We start from the raw sequence: 20,155 nt of genomic DNA, 5'->3' as shown, positions 1-20,155 counted from the left end.
ACGTCGCAATGATGATCGCCGCATAGAACGACGCTATGATGACCGTGACCGCCGCCATGCCTACAGGCTAGAAAGCTCAAAGGGCTGGACAATTTCGTCGACGCTGACCAAATAACGTCATACGCCACCGATCAGACGTTATGTCTAAACATAAGTACCTTTTTATATATGAATATTTAATAAAGTTTTTGCCATGATATTTCTTCATACTATTCTCTACATGATTATTCTCCAAACGACTTTTCTCCATGCTAAACATCTTTAAGATGACGCATACTATCGCCACTCAAATCGGACTGCGCCCTTGCCTCAGTCGGACAGGCTCAAGGGTTTTGCCTCCCCACGTGAGACTCCGTCAGGCTCCGATTACGCCCGTTTGCCTACGACTCCACGTAGCTGCTCGAGCTGCTGAGCCGCCCAAGCCGTCAAGCCACCGAGCCGCCTGAGCCCCCGAGCCGCCGAGCCGCTCGAGCTGCCAAGCAAGCCGCCGAGCTACCCGAGTCACCCGAGCCACCAAGCGAGCCGCCTGAGTCGTAAGCAAGCCACGCCGTGCCACGATGATGACCGCCGCTGAAGAACGGCGTTGTGACAACAGCGACCGCCGTCATGACGACAGGCCAGAAAAGCTCGAGGGCTGGGCAATTTTATCGTCGCCGACCAGTCACGTTTTCTTTTGCGTTATCTAGAAGCAGCCTTGTCCTCAGCTTAGCACCTAAACGTGCACGAGCAGTAACACCCTGCATCATGAGCGGGCGGCAGTGGCTCCTCGGTGATGCCCATATTCCTAAGCGTGCACAAGAATCTTGGGATAGAAGGCCCCACACGTCTCGTCGGTATAGTGCTAAGCACTCTCCATGCTCTCTAATCTCGCGCATGGTATAGTGCTAAGCACTCTCCATATTCTCTAATCTCACCACAGGTATAGTGCTAAGCACTCTCCATGCTCTCCAATTTCTCCACGGTATAGTGCTAAGCACTCTCTAATTTCTCCACGGTATAGTGCTAAGCACTCTCTATTTTATCCACGAGATAGTGCTAAGCACTCTCCATTTTCTCCACGGTTTAAGTGCTAAGCACTCTTCAATTTTCTCCAACGGTAAAGTGCTAAGCACTCTCCATTTTTTCTCCATTTTAAGTGTTTAGCACTCCAAATTTTACTCTAATGTCCAGTGCTAAGCACAGGGATTTCGTCATTTTCACTTGTTTCTTTGATCCTGCTATAAGATGCTGCTCTATCTTATAGCAGGGTCGGGGACTAATGTACTGTTTTTCCTCTTACTGGTCTTCAGCTAAGCTGGGGGCTGGCTGTGTGCTCAGCTAAGCTGGGACTCTTTATTCTGATTAACTGATCGTTGTACTTCTTTGATCCTGACACCAGGTGCATTCTTCACCTACTGTCAGGCTCGGGGACTACAATGTATACATTGCACCTTGCGGTGCTGGTATCAAATTTAACGGTTGGCTAAGAGCATCTCCAAGAGTTCCCTAAACATCCTTCTAATCCTTATTTTTTTAGAAAGATGGAAAAAACCCTCTCCAATAACTTCTAATATTTACTCCTAATCTTTTAGGACTTGGGAGATTCCTCCCCCTTCCGCGTAACTTTACGCGAACGAAGCCACGCGCGGAGACGCCGTAGTCTGCTTCGTTCTTGCTGGCTCACGTGTCGTCACCGGAGCTGCCGCGCTCTTCAACGTCGATGATGATGCGTTCCCATCGCTGTGCTCTAAGGCGGCAGTAGCCGACACATGGCTGTGGTCCTCCTGCGAGGCGACCGGACTCCGCGACGTGGGCTCTGCATTGCTGCCGGCGGAGCTCTTCCGATTGTTTGTGCTAGCTGATCCGCTGTCGGCAGCCTTCGTAGCGAGCAGTTTGGCGATGGCTACACGCAGCGTCAAGTTGGGGATCAGGTCGTCGGCGCGCACCTGCGCGCTGCACATGCACCTAGACTTGGCGGTGACCTGGCCCATGATTGCACACGCCGCAGAAACTGCCGAAGCAGCACCTAGAGACCACCACCGCGTCCGCCATCACTTTGTTGCAAATCTTGCAGTGGAGCTCCGGCGGGACTCTATCGTCGGGGCTCGGGGACGCCGACAACGGAGCATTTGATTTTTTAGAAGTTAAATATTAGGAACTATTGGAGATGAACTTCTTTTTTCTCCTAAAACCTTTTTAGGAGTTGGTAAACATAGACTTTTTAGGAGGAATATTTAGGAAACTCTTAGAGATGCTCTAAGTTCCCGTTTTCTTTCTCAGTTGTTGATATTCTTTGATCCTGACACCAGGTGTCTTCTTCACCTACTGTCAGGCTTGGGGACTACAATGTATACATTACACCTTGCGGCACATGTATCAATACTAACATCCTCTTTGATTAAGTCATGGATGTTGATCATCTGACTTCGCCAACGAAGCCTAAGTGTGTACACTTCACCTAAGGTCGATGTCTCCGGCAAGCTCTGTCGCTTGTCTTCTCTGCCGATCAACTAGTCGGACCGCTAGGTTCATGACCTTTGTCGCTAACCAGCTAGTTGGACTGTTCGTTGCTCACTTCTACTTGGCTCTCACTTTGTCGCCAACCAGTTGGTTGGGCTACTCGGTGCTCGATTCTTCGCCAACCAACTAGTCGGATTGTCCGTCGCTTCATCGTCAGCTACTGCTGGGGGCTCGCTAGCTAAGCTAGGGACTCCTCGGTGTTTGGATTGTTTGTCGCTTCATCGTCCGCTACGCTGGGGGCTCGCCAACTAAGCTGGGGACACCTCGGCATTTGGATTGTTCATCGCTTCATCGCCAGATAAGCTAGGGACTCCTCGGCGTTTGGATTGTTCGTCGCTTCATCGCCAGCTAAGCTGGGGACTCAGTGTTTGGATTCTTCGTGCATGAGTCGCCAGCTAAGCTGGGAACTCCCTTGGCTGTCGGATCTTGCTATGTCTCATCGGTGTGCTATCAGCTTGCTCCATGCTAGTCGGATCAGGATGCTGATCTTGGACAGCACGTCCGGGTCTTGATACGCACATGTCAAAATATGTCGATAAGCTTTTTAGATTTATTTTCTTTGACCCTGCTACAAGATTCATTCTTCATCTTCAAGCAGGCTCGGGGACTAAGTGGCTACACTTCACCTAGCGGTGAATGTAGTGCTCTTTTCTTGATTTTCCCTCCTTATTGACTAAAACAATGGATGATTTCTCGCAAATAGAGTCTAAGTGGCTACACTTCGCCTAAGGTGGACAATTTTCAAATTTTTATCTTGAGCCTGTTACATCCTTCTGGCAAGCCTTACTTGGCTAAGTCCGAGATCTGCGTACCAGTTAAACCGGTCGACTTCGACTTTCACCGCTCAGTTCTTCAGTTAAACTGGTCGGCTTCGACTTCCATCGCTCGGATCACCGGTTAAACTGATCGGCTTTACGTCAAACTGCTCGGACTTGTTCAAGACAGCATTGCTCAAAGGATACAAGGCGCTCGGGGACTAGGTGTGGGGCTCCCGGTACCCACAAGACAAGACATAGGCCACGCCCCAAAGGTGGTCCAGCCCACAAGATCAAGGCATGCACTGCAATATTACATGAAAATGTGATTTATTGTATAATACCAAATAGGATATTTTTCTTATAACCCTACCCCTCCAGAGTATATAAGGAGAGGCATGGGTCCCCTAGACGAGATATCGAATCTAATACACAATCAATATAAAATAACAGAGCACAGAACGTATGGTGTTACGTCAAGCTGACAGCCTAAACCGTATAAATCTTGTATCTTGTGTCTTTGTTACCGTCTAGTTCGTATCACGCGCACCTCCACCGATTCATCTACTACTGTGGGTATACCCCTCGGTAGACTGCAGACTAGATTTTGTCGACAAAACCGTTGCTTATATTATATGTAGAAAACAGTAACGTCTAGAGATTATATACTAGGATATATATTCTAAAATGCTTCTAAGGGCGCCAGGGAGGCCAAGCCGTGTCAAGGCTAGCCAACAATGTCACCAAGTGCCATATCTAACAGGATCACATCATCCTAGTTATTGAACACTATGCCTGCCACTGGAAAGGATATGGTCATATCCATAGTTATCCAAACCTAAATCCATATCATTATTATCCATTTTTCATCCTCTCTAATTTTATCCGTACCTATTATAAAGGAGTTTTTTTTTTTATATTTGAACTACTAGCTGATATTGCTATGTTACGCAATGCAAGTACGTGTGCTATATATACCTGTCGGATGCATATCAAAATTGGGAATGAAAACCTCGTGTTTACAACTTGAAATTTTAGGTCAGCAAATGTCACCTTCAGATTTTACTCCTAGCTGCAGACATCTCGGGCAATTTCTTCAAAGCTGGAATCGTTATGGTGGCAACCCTATCGTCGGTCCTGGTACATAAGGGCACTCCCAATGCAATAAACTATTAGCAGTTTCTATAGCATAGGACATCGTACCAAGAAACTATCCTTTTCAGTGAAAGATTTTCTATATTACATGACATAAGTAGTGATAGAAAAACGTACTAATGTCCAAGTCTAGGTCATATATGTCCTAAAACATAAATTATGTCTCTTAGACCAACTAAGATGGATTGGGATTCCGTGAAGGAATAAATTGGCAACACTATTTTTTGGTTCATGAGATATTGAACTGCTTGATGTAGTTGATCTACGTTTTTGCAGTGTAGTTGATTACTTCTTGATCATTAGGGATCAATACCGAGTGCATATAAGAAGGGACAGAATCAGCAAGAAATTTTGTGTGATTGCTCTATCCGCGCCACCCCCCCCCCCCCCCCCCCCCCAAAAAAAAAAAAAGCACTTGTTGCAATGGCAGTGGAAGTCCGATCCAGAACCAAGAGGATGTAGCACACCACGTCACTTATATTGAAATGCACATGCACGCATGGCACGACATGACTCGCTCGGTGAGCATACGTATGTGCACACATTTGGCGCGCCTATTGTTTGTCTCCAACCTCAGAACAAGTGAAACATAGATTGACCTAATAAGTATGTTCATATTCCTCTCAGTTTCACATATATGGTACAAATGCACATCCTCCTAGCATTAATTATGGATCTTGGGATATACTCTCCTTTCATTCCAAATTATAATATCTTTGGGTTTTCTAGATACATATATAGTTTTTCTATGTACTTAGATATACACTATGTCTGGATGCATAGTTAAAACAATAATATATGTAGACAAGCCAAAAACAGCTTATAATTTGGAGTGAAAGGGGTATGATTTAATTGGAAATAAGGATACGCCAAGCCTAATTAAATCCAACATAGATAATAGTGAAGTTAAATTTATATGTTTTCATTTTGTATGTTTTCAACCTTATATAATTTTTCCCTAGAAACATGTATATCGAAAAGGAGAGGATGAATTTTGGCCGTCATCAAACGATGACTTATGAAGGGAAGAAACCTTGATGTAGACTTTATGCACGCTCCTTATAAATGGAAAAAGTGGTTTCTTATTTTAAAGAAGAGTATATATATATATTTATTTTTAGAAAGATGAAAAAAACCCTCTCCAATAACTTCTAATATTTACTCCTAATCTTTTAGGACTTGGGAGATTCCTCCCCCTTCCGCGTAACTTTACGCGAACGAAGCCACGCGCGGAGACGCCGTAGTCTGCTTCGTTCTTGCTGGCTCACGTGTCGTCACCGGAGCTGCCGCGCTCTTCAACGTCGATGATGATGCGTTCCCATCGCTGTGCTCTAGGCGGCAGTAGCCGACACATGGCTGTGGTCCTCCTGCGAGGCGACCGGACTCCGCGACGTGGGCTCTGCATTGCTGCCGGCGGAGCTCTTCCGATTGTTTGTGCTAGCTGATCCGCTGTCGGCAGCCTTCGTAGCGAGCAGTTTGGCGATGGCTACACGCAGCGTCAAGTTGGGGATCAGGTCGTCGGCGCGCACCTGCGCGCTGCACATGCACCTAGACTTGGCGGTGACCTTGGCCCATGATTGCACACGCCGCAGAAACTGCCGAAGCAGCACCTAGAGACCACCACCGCGTCCGCCATCACTTTGTTGCAAATCTTGCAGTGGAGCTCCGGCGGGACTCTATCGTCGGGGCTCGGGGACGCCGACAACGGAGCATTTGATTTTTTAGAAGTTAAATATTAGGAACTATTGGAGATGAACTTCTTTTTTCTCCTAAAACCTTTTTAGGAGTTGGTAAACATAGACTTTTTAGGAGGAATATTTAGGAAACTCTTAGAGATGCTCTAAGTTCCCGTTTTCTTTCTCAGTTGTTGATATTCTTTGATCCTGACACCAGGTGTCTTCTTCACCTACTGTCAGGGCTTGGGGACTACAATGTATACATTACACCTTGCGGCACATGTATCAATACTAACATCCTCTTTGATTAAGTCATGGATGTTGATCATCTGACTTCGCCAACGAAGCCTAAGTGTGTACACTTCACCTAAGGTCGATGTCTCCGGCAAGCTCTGTCGCTGTCTTCTCTGCCGATCAACTAGTCGGACCGCTAGGTTCATGACCTTTGTCGCTAACCAGCTAGTTGGACTGTTCGTTGCTCACTTCTACTTGGCTCTCACTTTGTCGCCAACCAGTTGGTTGGGCTACTCGGTGCTCGATTCTTCGCCAACCAACTAGTCGGATTGTCCGTCGCTTCATCGTCAGCTACGCTGGGGGCTCGCTAGCTAAGCTAGGGACTCCTCGGTGTTTGGATTGTTTGTCGCTTCATCGTCCGCTACGCTGGGGGGCTCGCCAACTAAGCTGGGGACACCTCGGGCATTTGGATTGTTCATCGCTTCATCGCCAGATAAGCTAGGGACTCCTCGGCGTTTGGATTGTTCGTCGCTTCATCGCCAGCTAAGCTGGGGACTCAGTGTTTGGATTCTTCGTGCATGAGTCGCCAGCTAAGCTGGGAACTCCCTTGGCTGTCGGATCTTGCTATGTCTCATCGGTGTGCTATCAGCTTGCTCCATGCTAGTCGGATCAGGATGCTGATCTTGGACAGCACGTCCGGGTCTTGATACGCACATGTCAAAATATGTCGATAAGCTTTTAGATTTATTTTCTTTGACCCTGCTACAAGATTCATTCTTCATCTTCAAGCAGGCTCGGGGACTAAGTGGCTACACTTCACCTAGCGGTGAATGTAGTGCTCTTTTCTTGATTTTCCCTCCTTATTGACTAAAACAATGGATGATTTCTCGCAAATAGAGTCTAAGTGGCTACACTTCGCCTAAGGTGGACAATTTTCAAATTTTTATCTTGAGCCTGTTACATCCTTCTGGCAAGCCTTACTTGGCTAAGTCCGAGATCTGCGTACCAGTTAAACCGGTCGACTTCGACTTTCACCGCTCAGTTCTTCAGTTAAACTGGTCGGCTTCGACTTCCATCGCTCGGATCACCGGTTAAACTGATCGGCTTTACGTCAAACTGCTCGGACTTGTTCAAGACAGCATTGCTCAAAGGATACAAGGCGCTCGGGGACTAGGTGTGGGGCTCCCGGTACCCACAAGACAAGACATAGGCCACGCCCCAAAGGTGGTCCAGCCCACAAGATCAAGGCATGCACTGCAATATTACATGAAAATGTGATTTATTGTATAATACCAAATAGGATATTTTTCTTGTAACCCTACCCCTCCAGAGTATATAAGGAGAGGCGGAGGTCCCCTAGACGAGATATCGAATCTATTACACAATCAATATAAAATAATAGAGCACATGACGTATGGTGTTACGTCAAGCTGACGGTCTGAACCGTATAAATCTTGTATCTTGTGTCTTTGTTACCGTCTGGTTCGTATCACGCGCACCTCCACCGATTCATCTACTACCGTGGATATACCCCTCGGTAGGCTGCAGACTAGATTTCGTCGATAAAACCGTTGCTTATATTATATGTAGAAAACAGTAACGTCTAGAGATTATATACTAGGATATATATTCTAAAATGCTTCTAAGGGCGCCAGGGAGGCCAAGCGGTGTCAAGGCTAGCCAACAATGTCACCAAGTACCATATCTAACAGGATCACATCATCCCAATTGAACACTATGCCTGCCACTGGAAAGGATATGGTCATATCCATAGTTAGCCAAACCTAAATCCATATCATTATTATCCATTTTTCATCCTCTCTAATTTTATCCGTACCTATTATAAAGGAGTTTTTTTTTTTATATTTGAACTACTAGCTGATATTGCTATGTTACGCAATGCAAGTACGTGTGCTATATATACCTGTCGGATGCATATCAAAATTGGGAATGAAAACCTCGTGTTTACAACTTGAAATTTTAGGTCAGCAAATGTCACCTTCAGATTTTACTCCTAGCTGCAGACATCTCGGGCAATTTCTTCAAAGCTGGAATCGTTATGGTGGCAACCCTATCGTCGGTCCTGGTACATAAGGGCACTCCCAATGCAATAAACTATTAGCAGTTTCTATAGCATAGGACATCGTACCAAGAAACTATCCTTTTCAGTGAAAGATTTTCTATATTACATGACATAAGTAGTGATAGAAAAACGTACTAATGTCCAAGTCTAGGTCATATATGTCCTAAAACATAAATTATGTCTCTTAGACCAACTAAGATGGATTGGGATTCCGTGAAGGAATAAATTGGCAACACTATTTTTTGGTTCATGAGATATTGAACTGCTTGATGTAGTTGATCTACGTTTTTGCAGTGTAGTTGATTACTTCTTGATCATTAGGGATCAATACCGAGTGCATATAAGAAGGGACAGAATCAGCAAGAAATTTTGTGTGATTGCTCTATCCCCCCCCCCCCCCCCCCCCAAAAAAAAAAAAAAACACTTGTTGCAATGGCAGTGGAAGTCCGATCCAGAACCAAGAGGATGTAGCACACCACGTCACTTATATTGAAATGCACATGCACGCATGGCACGACATGACTCGCTCGGTGAGCATACGTATGTGCACACATTTGGTGCGCCTATTGTTTGTCTCCAACCTCAGAACAAGTGAAACATAGATTGACATAATAAGTATGTTCATATTCCTCTCAGTTCACATATATGGTACAAATGCACACCCTCCTAGCATTAATTACGGATCTTGGGATATACTCTCTTTTCATTCCAAATTATAATACCTTTGGGTTTTCTAGATACATATATAATTTTTCTATGTACTTAGATATACACTATGTCTGGATGCATAGTTAAAACAATAATATATGTAGACAAGCCAAAACAGCTTATAATTTGGAGTGAAAGGGGTATGATTTAATTGGAAATAAGGATACGCCAAGCCTAATTAAATCCAACATAGATAATAGTGAAGTTAAATTTATATGTTTTCATTTTGTATGTTTTCAACCTTATATAATTTTTCCCTAGAAACATGTATATCGAAAAGGAGAGGATGAATTTTGGCCGTCATCAAACGATGACTTATGAAGGGAAGAAACCTTGATGTAGACTTTATGCACGCTCCTTATAAATGGAAAAAGTGGTTTCTTATTTTAAAGAAGAGTATATATATATATTTATCTGTAGCTGGCTACAAAATAACTTATTCTATAGCCGCTTTGAGTTACGATAATTACTATGTTAATTTACAATATTATAGTAACTCCTTACTAAGTGGTTTACTATAACGTTATGGTAAATATATATATAGAACTCTTACCTTGTAGCTGGCTACAAATAACTTATTCTGTAGCCGCTTTGAGTTACGATAATTACCATGTTAATTTACGAGATTATAGTAACTCCTTACTAAGTGGTTTACTAGCCGCTTGAGGTAGAAAAGTGGTTTACTATAACGTTATGGTATATATATATATATATTGTAACATTGTAACACCCTAAAATTTGTCACTTTTGAAAATAGAGTTAAAATAAGTTATTTGTGAATTTTTGTGCACATGAAAACATAAGAAAATAAAAATTTTCATTAATTTAAAATTTATCATAAGGTAGAAACGTGTTGTTGCATTCATGCTGGTCGCACCTCGTGTTTCTATGTGCAAAATGTGTGTTTTTATACGTTTAGTAGACGAATATCTGTCTCTAGGAATTTTTCAGCTTCTTTCTGAAATTTAATCCCTACCTCCTTCACCTTAATCTTTATGTTCTAAGTTCCCAACAATATTTTTATGAGCTCCAAATACTTTATTTGGGTTCATCATGTTCTAAAGTGTCTCTGAGAATTTTCCCTAATTTTTTAAAGGTCTCGGAGTATTTTTCGTGGCTTAAATATCAATTCTAGACTTTTCTAGAATTATTTTATCCATGAAATTAATTAATTCCGAAAATAATAAATCTCTCATTTTTTCCAACGCTCAAAGCCCATGTGCAATAATCCTAATAAATCCTAAAAGCCCATGCATTTATTTACTAATGGACTTTAATGATTATTTAGGCCCATTAGTAAATGTAGATGGTGCAACATCAATTAGTATCATATTGCTAGTTGATGTAGATGTGGGGAGTTTTTCTTCCTATAAATATGTACCAACCCCTTGGGCAAAAAAACATCAAAACTACCGTAAGGGGAGCCTCTAGTTTGGGAAATCCCTCGTGTAGTAAATTAGATTTTTCTTCTTCTCTCACCGTCGCCGTCGCCGCCGCGCTGCTCGTTGCCGCCCCGTCGAGCTGTACGTCATCGTTCTTCTACTTATCGCTGGAGCTCTTTGTCCATGAAGACATGCCGCCACCGCCACTGGCACCACCAGTTGCTTCACCGCCGTTCGCTACACCGTTGCCGAGGTTCGAATCGAGGTGATGAATCCGTCGACGCTTCCCTTTCTCTTTTTGCCCCGTAGCTCACACAACACACGATATTGCCGAGCTCTTGTAGAAAGTCATCGTCACCGCTTTAGTTGGATCAGACTGCCAGCGGTCAGCTGCTGCGACGTTGGTCTAGCTCCAAGAAAACACCGCTGCTGGCGAACCTACCCGTCGACCAGCGCTGGTGAGCCTCTACAAATACTCCTTGTTTCTTTGGTTCATGTCCCGATGTCATTTTAGCCGTTGTTGCTGCTCGTGCATCATCTAGTTTGGCCATAACCGTGTGTAGTACTGCAAGTTCTGCAAGGCATGCTACCGCTCTGCTGCATTGCCGCGCACCGCTGTTTTCTGCTACCGGAGTATACGAGCCTAGGTAGCCTGTCCCTTGCTCTCTGTCCCAGTCAGTTTGAGTGAGCTCAGCTGCCCTTGCTCCTGCTGCTACCGAGAGACCCGCCATCCACCATGTCCACATGTGTGTGCCTACGTACATCATGCAAGGCATGGAGGCTTACATGCATATGAGCAATTAACGTCACCCGTGCATGTATAACCCCATTATCTAGCTCTTCAAACTCTAACACAAATTCAGATCTTTTGATATCAATTTGTCCATGGTCATCCAGAACCCTTTACTACCCATGTTTGTTACATAGAAAGTCTTTGTGGGTTCAAACCTCTGTCATCCAATCGTTTTAGCTTTGTTTCGATTGGTTTCCATGTTGCACTCACTTCAAATCGATTCTCGATGTTCATCATGTCACAAGTGCTTATAATTTAAATCTTAATTGAATTAATGTTTATGCAACTAGTTTCATTAATAAAATAAATATAGATTTTATACTTCGGTGTTTTATATACAAATATTAATATGATTAATTGCTAACATAAATGTGTTTCTTAATTATAATTTGCTTAGGATAAACAAGGCCATATAAAACTTGTTTATATGCTCTCACATGCACCTTTGTTTTGTAAATGTTAAAGTTTAATCTGACTTAAATTATATGGCCGTATTTATTAATAAAATATGACTAGTATTAACTCAACTTTTGAATTAAAAGATGATTTGACTAATCTGAATTAATATACTTCACATGGCTTTTGCTTAGCTATAACAAAACAAGCTTATATTTATTTGTTTTATAATACCAAAATATTCCAGTAGCTAGTTCTTTTTAACGGTAGTTTACTTTTCGGCGTCTCTTGCATTCCCGTGACCGTAGCAACGAGCCGTCTCTTTAGAACCCTTTTTATTATGATTGGTGTATTGTGCTTAGTTATTTATGTTTGTTTGCTTGTATGTTTCTATGTGCTTGTGTATGCTATGAGTAGAAGAGAACCGTACATAAGTGCTGGAAACCAGAAGCTGCAGAATGGAAGATAAAGTTGAGGTTTCTCTAAGCAAGTTGCTTTGGGTGTAAAGCAAGTTTAAGGCAAGTATAGCATGGGATCTTCCTTGTTGTCATATACACCTTTAATCATTTAATTCATATTGCATGTGTCTACCTTGACTGTCATTAAAGAATTTCTAGTACTTTGAACCTTGTACCTTGATACCTATGGGGTATTGCTTTGAGTAGTATGATGCTAGTGTTCAATTAAAGACCATGATCTTGTAACTTGACTAATGGTATATGCAATAAACACTAAAAGATGCTTTTTAGCAACATGGAACAAGGGGCTAGAGCATTGGGCTATATTTATGGTGCTCTAGATTCCTCTCCCTAAGGACTTATCTGTAAGTGATCATTCGGGACTTACAGTACGGCTGTGAGGGCTACGTGGCTCTGGCTTTAGCTCAGTATGAGGACCTTTTTTAGCTTGTTAGTGGTTACCTTTATTGGCGTAAGAATGGCTTGCCAAATTGGGTATAGGACAGCCTCTACTCTTATGTGTATAGCCGTGATGGAATTGTGCCATTCGACAGGGGGTTTCTATATCTGTTTGCCGAGTGAATCTAATGACCCTAACTTGTTAGACGAATCTTTGGAAGGCTTCATAGTGAACCCTGCCGACCTTCCTTGGTAGTGGGTCAAGAGGCTGATCACCTCGGGCGAAAGGGTGAATCACGACTCACAGTGAAAGTGTACAACCTCTGCAGAGTGTAAAACTGGTATATCAGTCGTGCTCACGGTCACGAGCGGCCTTGGAACATTTATGGAATAGATGATGAACATTGATGATACTGATGATAAAGATGCTCACTAATAATTATTGTTTATGCTATTCATTTTTCATGTTGTGTTTATGGGCTTGTGATAAACTTGTTGTTACTCAATTGCTAAGAGATGACTCATTCAAAGCTAATCGTAGTTAAACCAGTGTCAGCCTTTTGAGCCTCATGAACCCCATGTTATATTTGTTGAGTACGACATGTACTTACGCTTGCATTACTTTTCAATTATTTGGATAAAAATCCCGGATGGGTACCAGATTGCTAGAGTGTGGAGGAATTAGGCTTGTGATCAACTAGTCAGTTGTCCCTATGGAACTGGAGTCTTCACCTAAAGATCAGAGTAGTCTTCTGCTGTTTGCTATCTAAGGTTATATTCTTTATACTAAGTACGTTATATGTAAGCATTATCTATTGATATTACCTTTATTTGTAGCTATATGTGAGAATTGACTTTCTGGGCTCACATATGGTGCGTATCTAGTTTTGTTCTTAAAATCAGGTACTACAAAGTGGTGTCAGAGCAATGCTGACTGTAGGACGCAAGCCAAGTTAGAAATTGGCCGATTTAAGGTTTAGAAGATGCTACAAAAACCCTTGCTCTATGAATCTTGATATTTTCTTCTCTACTATATTTCTACCCTTGCTATTCATCTCTACCTTGGTGCTTATTTTAAAGTTCTTGTTCTCATCTCCACTCCTTGATTTGATATGCTATTAGAACTGTTTCTCATCACCTTCTTGCGTAATCTGAAGATAAGTCTTAGGATTGTTACCCCTAGCATAATGAGGACGATAGTATCGCAAGTTGAGTCAATGATTGAATTGTGCATCTTTATTGTTTTTTGAATTGTCATTATGTTTATGTTTGTTTTGGATTTTTATAATGATTGCAATGATCTTGTTGGGTGTCCCCATAATTTCATTTAGCTTATAAGCCTAAGGTATAATGATGAGTGAAATAAATAGTTGGGTTATGATTTTCCTCTGTTCTCTCTATTCGGAGCAGCCTGCACTCTTTGTCTTATATCTCTGATTTTGGATGATAAAAAATTATGGAAAAATTATGGACAATAGTAGACTTCAATATCTTTATCTGAGCAAAAGAATCACCCTGATAGCTATTTTAGTTATGGAGATACAAAAATCACAAGCCGATGCATCTGTGCTGTTTGGAACCCAGAACAGTTTCTGTTGTGTATCATTTTCAACCAAGAAAACTGAGGAATTTGGAAAAGTGTTCTATAAGGAAGTTGTGGAGAATTTTATAAGCTTTCCAACGGTATAAGCTACAACTTCATCGGATTAACAGAATGAGAGTTACAGCCGTTTTACGACGCTGCTGTTTTCTGCTCGTGAGAAATTTCAGGTTTCTTGCTCTTGCCCGTACACAAGAGTATCGTTGGGATGTCAGAACATCTTGATATTAGTTAACTCATCTAGAAGGAGATGCAAGCTATACTTTGGTGTCCCCTAGTTTATATTTTGTTAAGGGGGGTAGCCAAGTTGAAGAATTTGTAAGGTGAAGTATCCTACGTTCTAGTTTGCGCAGCGAAAGCGTGGTGGTACCCAAATATGTGAAAGAACTTTAGAGTCTCAATGAGGTTTGATTAAAGGTTCAAGAAAAATTTATCCAAGATCATCAAAATTTTGGTAGAGCTACTAGAGAAGCTTTTAAGTTCGTTTGGATCAAGAAACCTCAGCTAAGTGCTGAAGGAATCCAAGAAGAGGTTGAAGTAAAATCTAAGTACTAGCTTTGCCAGATCCGGACAAGAGCTTCATAACTACAATGATGCACCTTGTCAAGGTATGGGATGTGTCCTTATGCAAGAAGAAAAGTAGTGGCTAATTCATTAAGTCAACTAAGGAAGCGTGAGTTGAACTACCCAACATGCATCTGGAGTTATCTATTATGGGGCATGGAAGTAATATCTTCTTGGAAGTAAAAGTGACATCTAGGAGGATCATAAGAGTCTACAGGACATCTTCACTAAGTTGGTCTTAAGCTTATGATATCCTCGTTGGAATGAGATTGATTATGACTTGAAAAAGTGCTATCACCTGGAGAAGTAGAAGTCACAACCGATGCCCTTAGCAACGGAGAATCATGCTAAGAAGGTTCGGGTGACACCAAGAACTAAGAATTGTATTCCAAGTTTGAGCAACTTGACCGGAATCATTAATGTTTTGAAGGTTGATAGTAGAAATTTCTTCTGACTAAGAGATTCGTCAGGCTCTGTTGGAAGATAAGTATTTTAAGGAAGAAAATTGGTATTATAGGAAAGGTGCTTAGTGATTGAAGTTACCTGAGTATCGTTTGAAGTATCTATCAGAATCTTGGAATCCTTTTGGTAAATTATTTGGAGTAAGGTCAACAGGTGTGTAAAGTAAAGTGGGATCCTTATTAAGACGATGGAACTGCACGAGGAAGTAAAGAAAAATTCAAAGGCAGAGTATTCCTATCTCCTAGTCAATGTCGTCCGAATCTCGGGGACGAGATTCATCTTAAGGGGGGTAGAATTGTAACGCCCCAAAATTTGACACTTTTAAAAATAGAGTTAAAATGAGTTATTTGTGAATTTGTGCACATGAAAACATAGAAAAATAAAAATTTTCATTAATTTAAAATTTATCATAAGGTAGAAACGTGTTTGTTGCATTCATGCCGGTCGCACCTCGTGTTTCTATGTGCAAAATATGTGTGTTTTTTATACGTTTAGTAGACGAATATCTATCTCTAGGAATTTTTCAGCTTCTTTCTGGAATTTAATCCCTACCTCCTTCACCTTAATCTTTATGTTCCAAGTTCCCAACAATATTTTTATGAGCTCTAAATACTTTATACTAAGTACGTTATATGTAAGCATTATCTATTGATATTACATTTATTTGTAGCTATATGTGAGAATTGACTTTCTGGGCTCACATATGATGTGTATCTAGTTTTGTTCTCGTCCCCGAGATTCGGACGACATTGACTAGGAGATAGGAATACTCTGCCTTTGAATTTTTCTTTACTTCCTCGTGCAGTTCCATCGTCTTAATAAGGATCCCACTTTACTTTGCACACCTGTTGACCTTACTCCAAATAACTTACCAAAAGGATTCCAAGATTCTGATAGATACTTCAAACGATACTCAGGTAACTTCAATCACTAAGCACCTTTCCTATAATACCAATTTTCTTCCTTAAAATACTTATCTTCCAACAGAGCCTGACGAATATATATATATATATATATATATATATAAATATAAATATAAAGAGATATTTGTAGGTTTACTTGCACCTCAAGTCATTTGGGTATTTCCAAAACCATGGTGACGTCCAGCGTCCACGCTCCTGATTAGTTTGCTCCAGCTGTACTCAATTCGATTTGAAAAGTAAGCCAGAATTTTATATATTAGCGCATGCCGGTAGTATATTGTAGATATATACAAGCTAATTCGAGGCGCGCGAATTCCATGCACCACTAGCTTCTTGTACACGTATAGCTAGGTAAGTAGAGGATGTAACCTTCGAACTACCACTCACACACCGACACATACACGTCATGGTAACTTTGGCCCCCAGCCAGGCACTTTCCCGGCCGGAGACACATCCCATTCGGTTTGGTCAAAGACTACGCCAAGAGTGGAGCGTAGCTATTGGCTAGTAGTAGGAGTAGTAGCTCGATCCCTGACGTTTCATGCTAAAATTACGTTTCACCGGCGGCACACAGCATGCCTAGCTAGCTGTCTGTTTTTATTGCGTTGCATGCATATAATGCTAAAACATATGGTGGAAGCAGGTATACATACGTATAGCTATATATACATGTTCCTAGTCAAAACGGACTTGGAGCTTAGTATATGTATGGTTGTTGAAACTACCTTTTCGTTGTTGATCCGAGCCGTGAAGAATATACTACTAATCATGTGACTCGTCTGACCCGGCATGCACTGATCCGTGTCGAGGGAAGCGTTCTAAGTAGCCGACCTCTCAACTAACGGCCTGGAAACATGCATCCCCATTGTTAGCAATTAAAGCAGGGAAATATGCAAGAGAAACCAAATCAAACACGGATCGTCGGAGCACAAACATCACTAGCCACGCGCAACAGCTAATAAGTAAGTAAATAATTGGTGCTTCTGGGCATATATAGCTAATATAAATGACCACAGATGATAGATCCTACACTGAACCATCCAAGTCAGCGACGAAGGTTCAAGCGGCCAAAGGTAGTATATAGTTGCAGGCTTTAGGGCCTTGACCTAGAAGATCATACTAAAAGTGCCATGATATTTTAGACAATAGTGTGCACTGTCTCTATATTTTTGGTTTTAGGGCCTTGACCCAGAAGATCATGGTAGTAGTTGAACTGAACCATTTTTGGTTTCCCCTGGCCGTCGCTCATTTATTAACCATGTAATAGATCTTGGTGTGTGCGCTTTGGCATAGTTGGTTTGGGGCCGCCGGTTTGGCTTGACGCTCACAGGCCAAACCGTGCATATGCTACTCTTCGCCACCTGCGTGTTCTTGCTGTATCTCTGTATCACCTTCTTCTTAATGAAATACGGGCAAAATTGCTCGTTCGCAAAAAAAAAAAAAACTTCCCAAATCATACGATAAATGTGGGAAAATATATATGTGTACTGTCTACATTTGTTGAATGTAATAAGAAAGTAAAATAATTAAACACACTGTAGATTAGGACACACAATTACGTTGGTGTTATGATAGTAGATATCTAGATGTTGAAGCTGCTTGCAAAATCAATTAACTATCATAGATTGATCCAGCAAATCCGTAGTTATATATGCATTATACAATCACACATATATATATAGTCGTGCACTTGGCACGAATATGTTATTGCTAGTTTCAAGGTGACTAGCTAGCTGGATGCATATCTGACTTTGGACTACAGTTCTCATTCGTTGCTGAGAAGCCTCTGTCAGGGTTAGTGAAGTGCTGCTGTCTAACAGACTAATAAAGCACTTAATCCTCATTTTTTCCTTGCACCGTACCACGCTCGGAAAGGTAATTAACGAGTAAAAAATGGTAGAGCAAATTGCTCACCAAACTAGCTCTTGTTCAAATTTTAAGCCCATGCGTGTTGTCCATATGGCTAGCATAATGACATATGGTCAATGTTGCACCCCTTCGGCCTGCTTCCAGCTATAAATATCTCCTCACTTGAGCAACTACTCCCATCACTTGTTATTTCTTTCTCATCACATCACAATCTGAGTTTCTCTTTGACTCGATCAAACCTCTCTTAGAGCGAGTGGCCGGAAGAGATACCAAGCACATATAGCAGACATGGCCATTACTGCTACTTCACCGAAGATGTCGTCCGTTTTCGCCGCACTACTTAGCTTGCTGCTCCTAGCCGTGGCGTGTCAGGCCAGCCCTTACTACCCTCTGGAGCTAGGGTACTACCGTTACAAGTGTCCCCAGGCTGAGGCCATCGTGAAGGCCATCATGGAGAAGGCCATCGCCCAGAACCCTGGCAATGGCGCCGCTGTCATCCGTATGCTCTTCCATGACTGCTTCGTCGAGGTACTTTACTTTATCATCCAAGAATCGATTTATTACATTGCAACGTATATATACATCGTCCTTACAAAACTATAGGAGTATAAAGTAGCTAATCTATAGACGACTCACTGTTACTGCCTTATTTCACTGTTGACTATCTAGGGCTGTGATGCTTCCGTGCTTCTGGACCCGACCCCGTTCAGCCCGACGCCGGAGAAGACAAGCGCGCCCAACAACCCAAGCCTGCGCGGGTTCGAGCTGATCGACGCCATCAAGGACGCCCTGGAGGCCGCATGCCCCGGGGTTGTCTCCTGCGCCGACATCATCGCCTTCGCGGCCCGCGACGCGTCCTGCTTCCTGAGCGGCGGCAAGCTCAGCTTCGACATGCCAGCGGGCCGCCTGGACGGCACCTTCTCCAACGCCTCCGAGTCGCTCAAGTTCCTGGTCCCGCCCACGTCCAACCTCAGTACCCTCGTCTCCAGCTTCGCCGTCAAGGGGATGTCGGTGGAGGACCTGGTCGTGCTCTCCGGCGCGCATACCGTCGGCCGCTCGCACTGCTCGTCCTTCGTCTCCGACCGCCTCAATGCCTCGGTCCCCTCCGACATCAGCCCCGGGCTAGCCGGGTTCCTCAAGAGCCGCTGCCCGGCCAACCCGACGAGCAGCAACGACCCCACGGTGATGCAGGACGTTGTGACGCCCAACGCCATGGACAACCAGTACTACAAGAACGTGCTGTCGCACACCGTGCTCTTCACCTCTGACGCCGACCTGCTCACGTCGGGGGAGACGGCCAAGCTGGTGCTGGACAACGCCAATATCCCCGGGTGGTGGGAGGACAAGTTCGAGAAGGCCATGGTGAAGATGGCCAGCATCGAAGTGAAGACCGGGTACCAAGGCCAGGTCAGGAAGAACTGCAGGGCGATCAATCACTACTAGCGACTTGTTGATCAACTTGCCCCAGTGCAATGTGGAAGACCAAAAAAAAAAAAAAAACGCACGGTGATTGGTGAAGGATCAATCGGTACAACCATTGTTGGTGGTGTTTAATTTGTTCATGAGCTGCAAGCGTGTTGTTGTACGACATGGCAACTGTTGTTATTTTCTTCGTGTCTTCCTCATTTGCCTTTGATTTGTTCAAACTTCAAAGCCTTGAGAGTTTTGTATCTGTTATTCTTTGGTTTGTGTTTCTATATTTGGATTGCTATTGAATATAAAGTTTAATAAGTTCAGTTCATATACTACCTCTGTCCCGAGAAGCTATGTTTGGATTGACTCTTTTTTAGTTAGAGCATCTCCAATAGTAACTCATATTTTATTCCCCAAAATATGTATTTGTCAACTCCCAGAAAAGTATGAAAAGGAAAAAAAGAAGTCATCTCCCAGAGTACTCCATATTTGATTTTAAAATATCAAATTTCTAAGCCCACCCACAATTTTGGGTCGCGGCATTTTTTTTCGCGGGAGATCGGAACCGCAAGTTCAATCTACCGCCGCCGGTTCCTGCACGCTTGTTCCGATCTGTAGCTTGCCCCAGCCGGCGGCAGCCAACCACGGTGGCCTCCCTGCTCAGCCCGCAGCAGGACCTCCCAGGAGGCCGCAGGATCTCCCAGCCGCCTACCAGGCACTGCAGCCCACCCAGCCTCGCGAAGTCACCATCAGGAAGCCTAGCATCACAAAGCAGCAGCAGGCAAG

The 20,155-nt window shown here is 42.9% G+C and overlaps 1 protein-coding gene across 1 annotated transcript; it reads left to right on the top strand.

Moving 5' to 3' along the window:
* The first annotated feature begins 18,134 nt into the window (after nt 1–18,134).
* Nucleotides 18,135–19,697, top strand: LOC136498622 (peroxidase 2-like). Its single transcript, XM_066494514.1, has 2 exons — nt 18,135–18,484; nt 18,626–19,697. Exons 1-2 carry the CDS (start codon nt 18,245–18,247, stop codon nt 19,397–19,399), a joined length of 1,014 nt encoding a protein of 337 aa, XP_066350611.1. The 5' UTR covers nt 18,135–18,244; the 3' UTR covers nt 19,400–19,697.
* The last annotated feature ends 458 nt before the right edge of the window (nt 19,698–20,155 follow it).

The sequence above is a fragment of the Miscanthus floridulus genome, chromosome 1 (assembly GCF_019320115.1).
Source record: "Miscanthus floridulus cultivar M001 chromosome 1, ASM1932011v1, whole genome shotgun sequence".
Taxonomy (NCBI): Eukaryota; Viridiplantae; Streptophyta; class Magnoliopsida; order Poales; family Poaceae; genus Miscanthus; species Miscanthus floridulus.
This window is presented reverse-complemented; position numbering and strand designations above follow the sequence as displayed.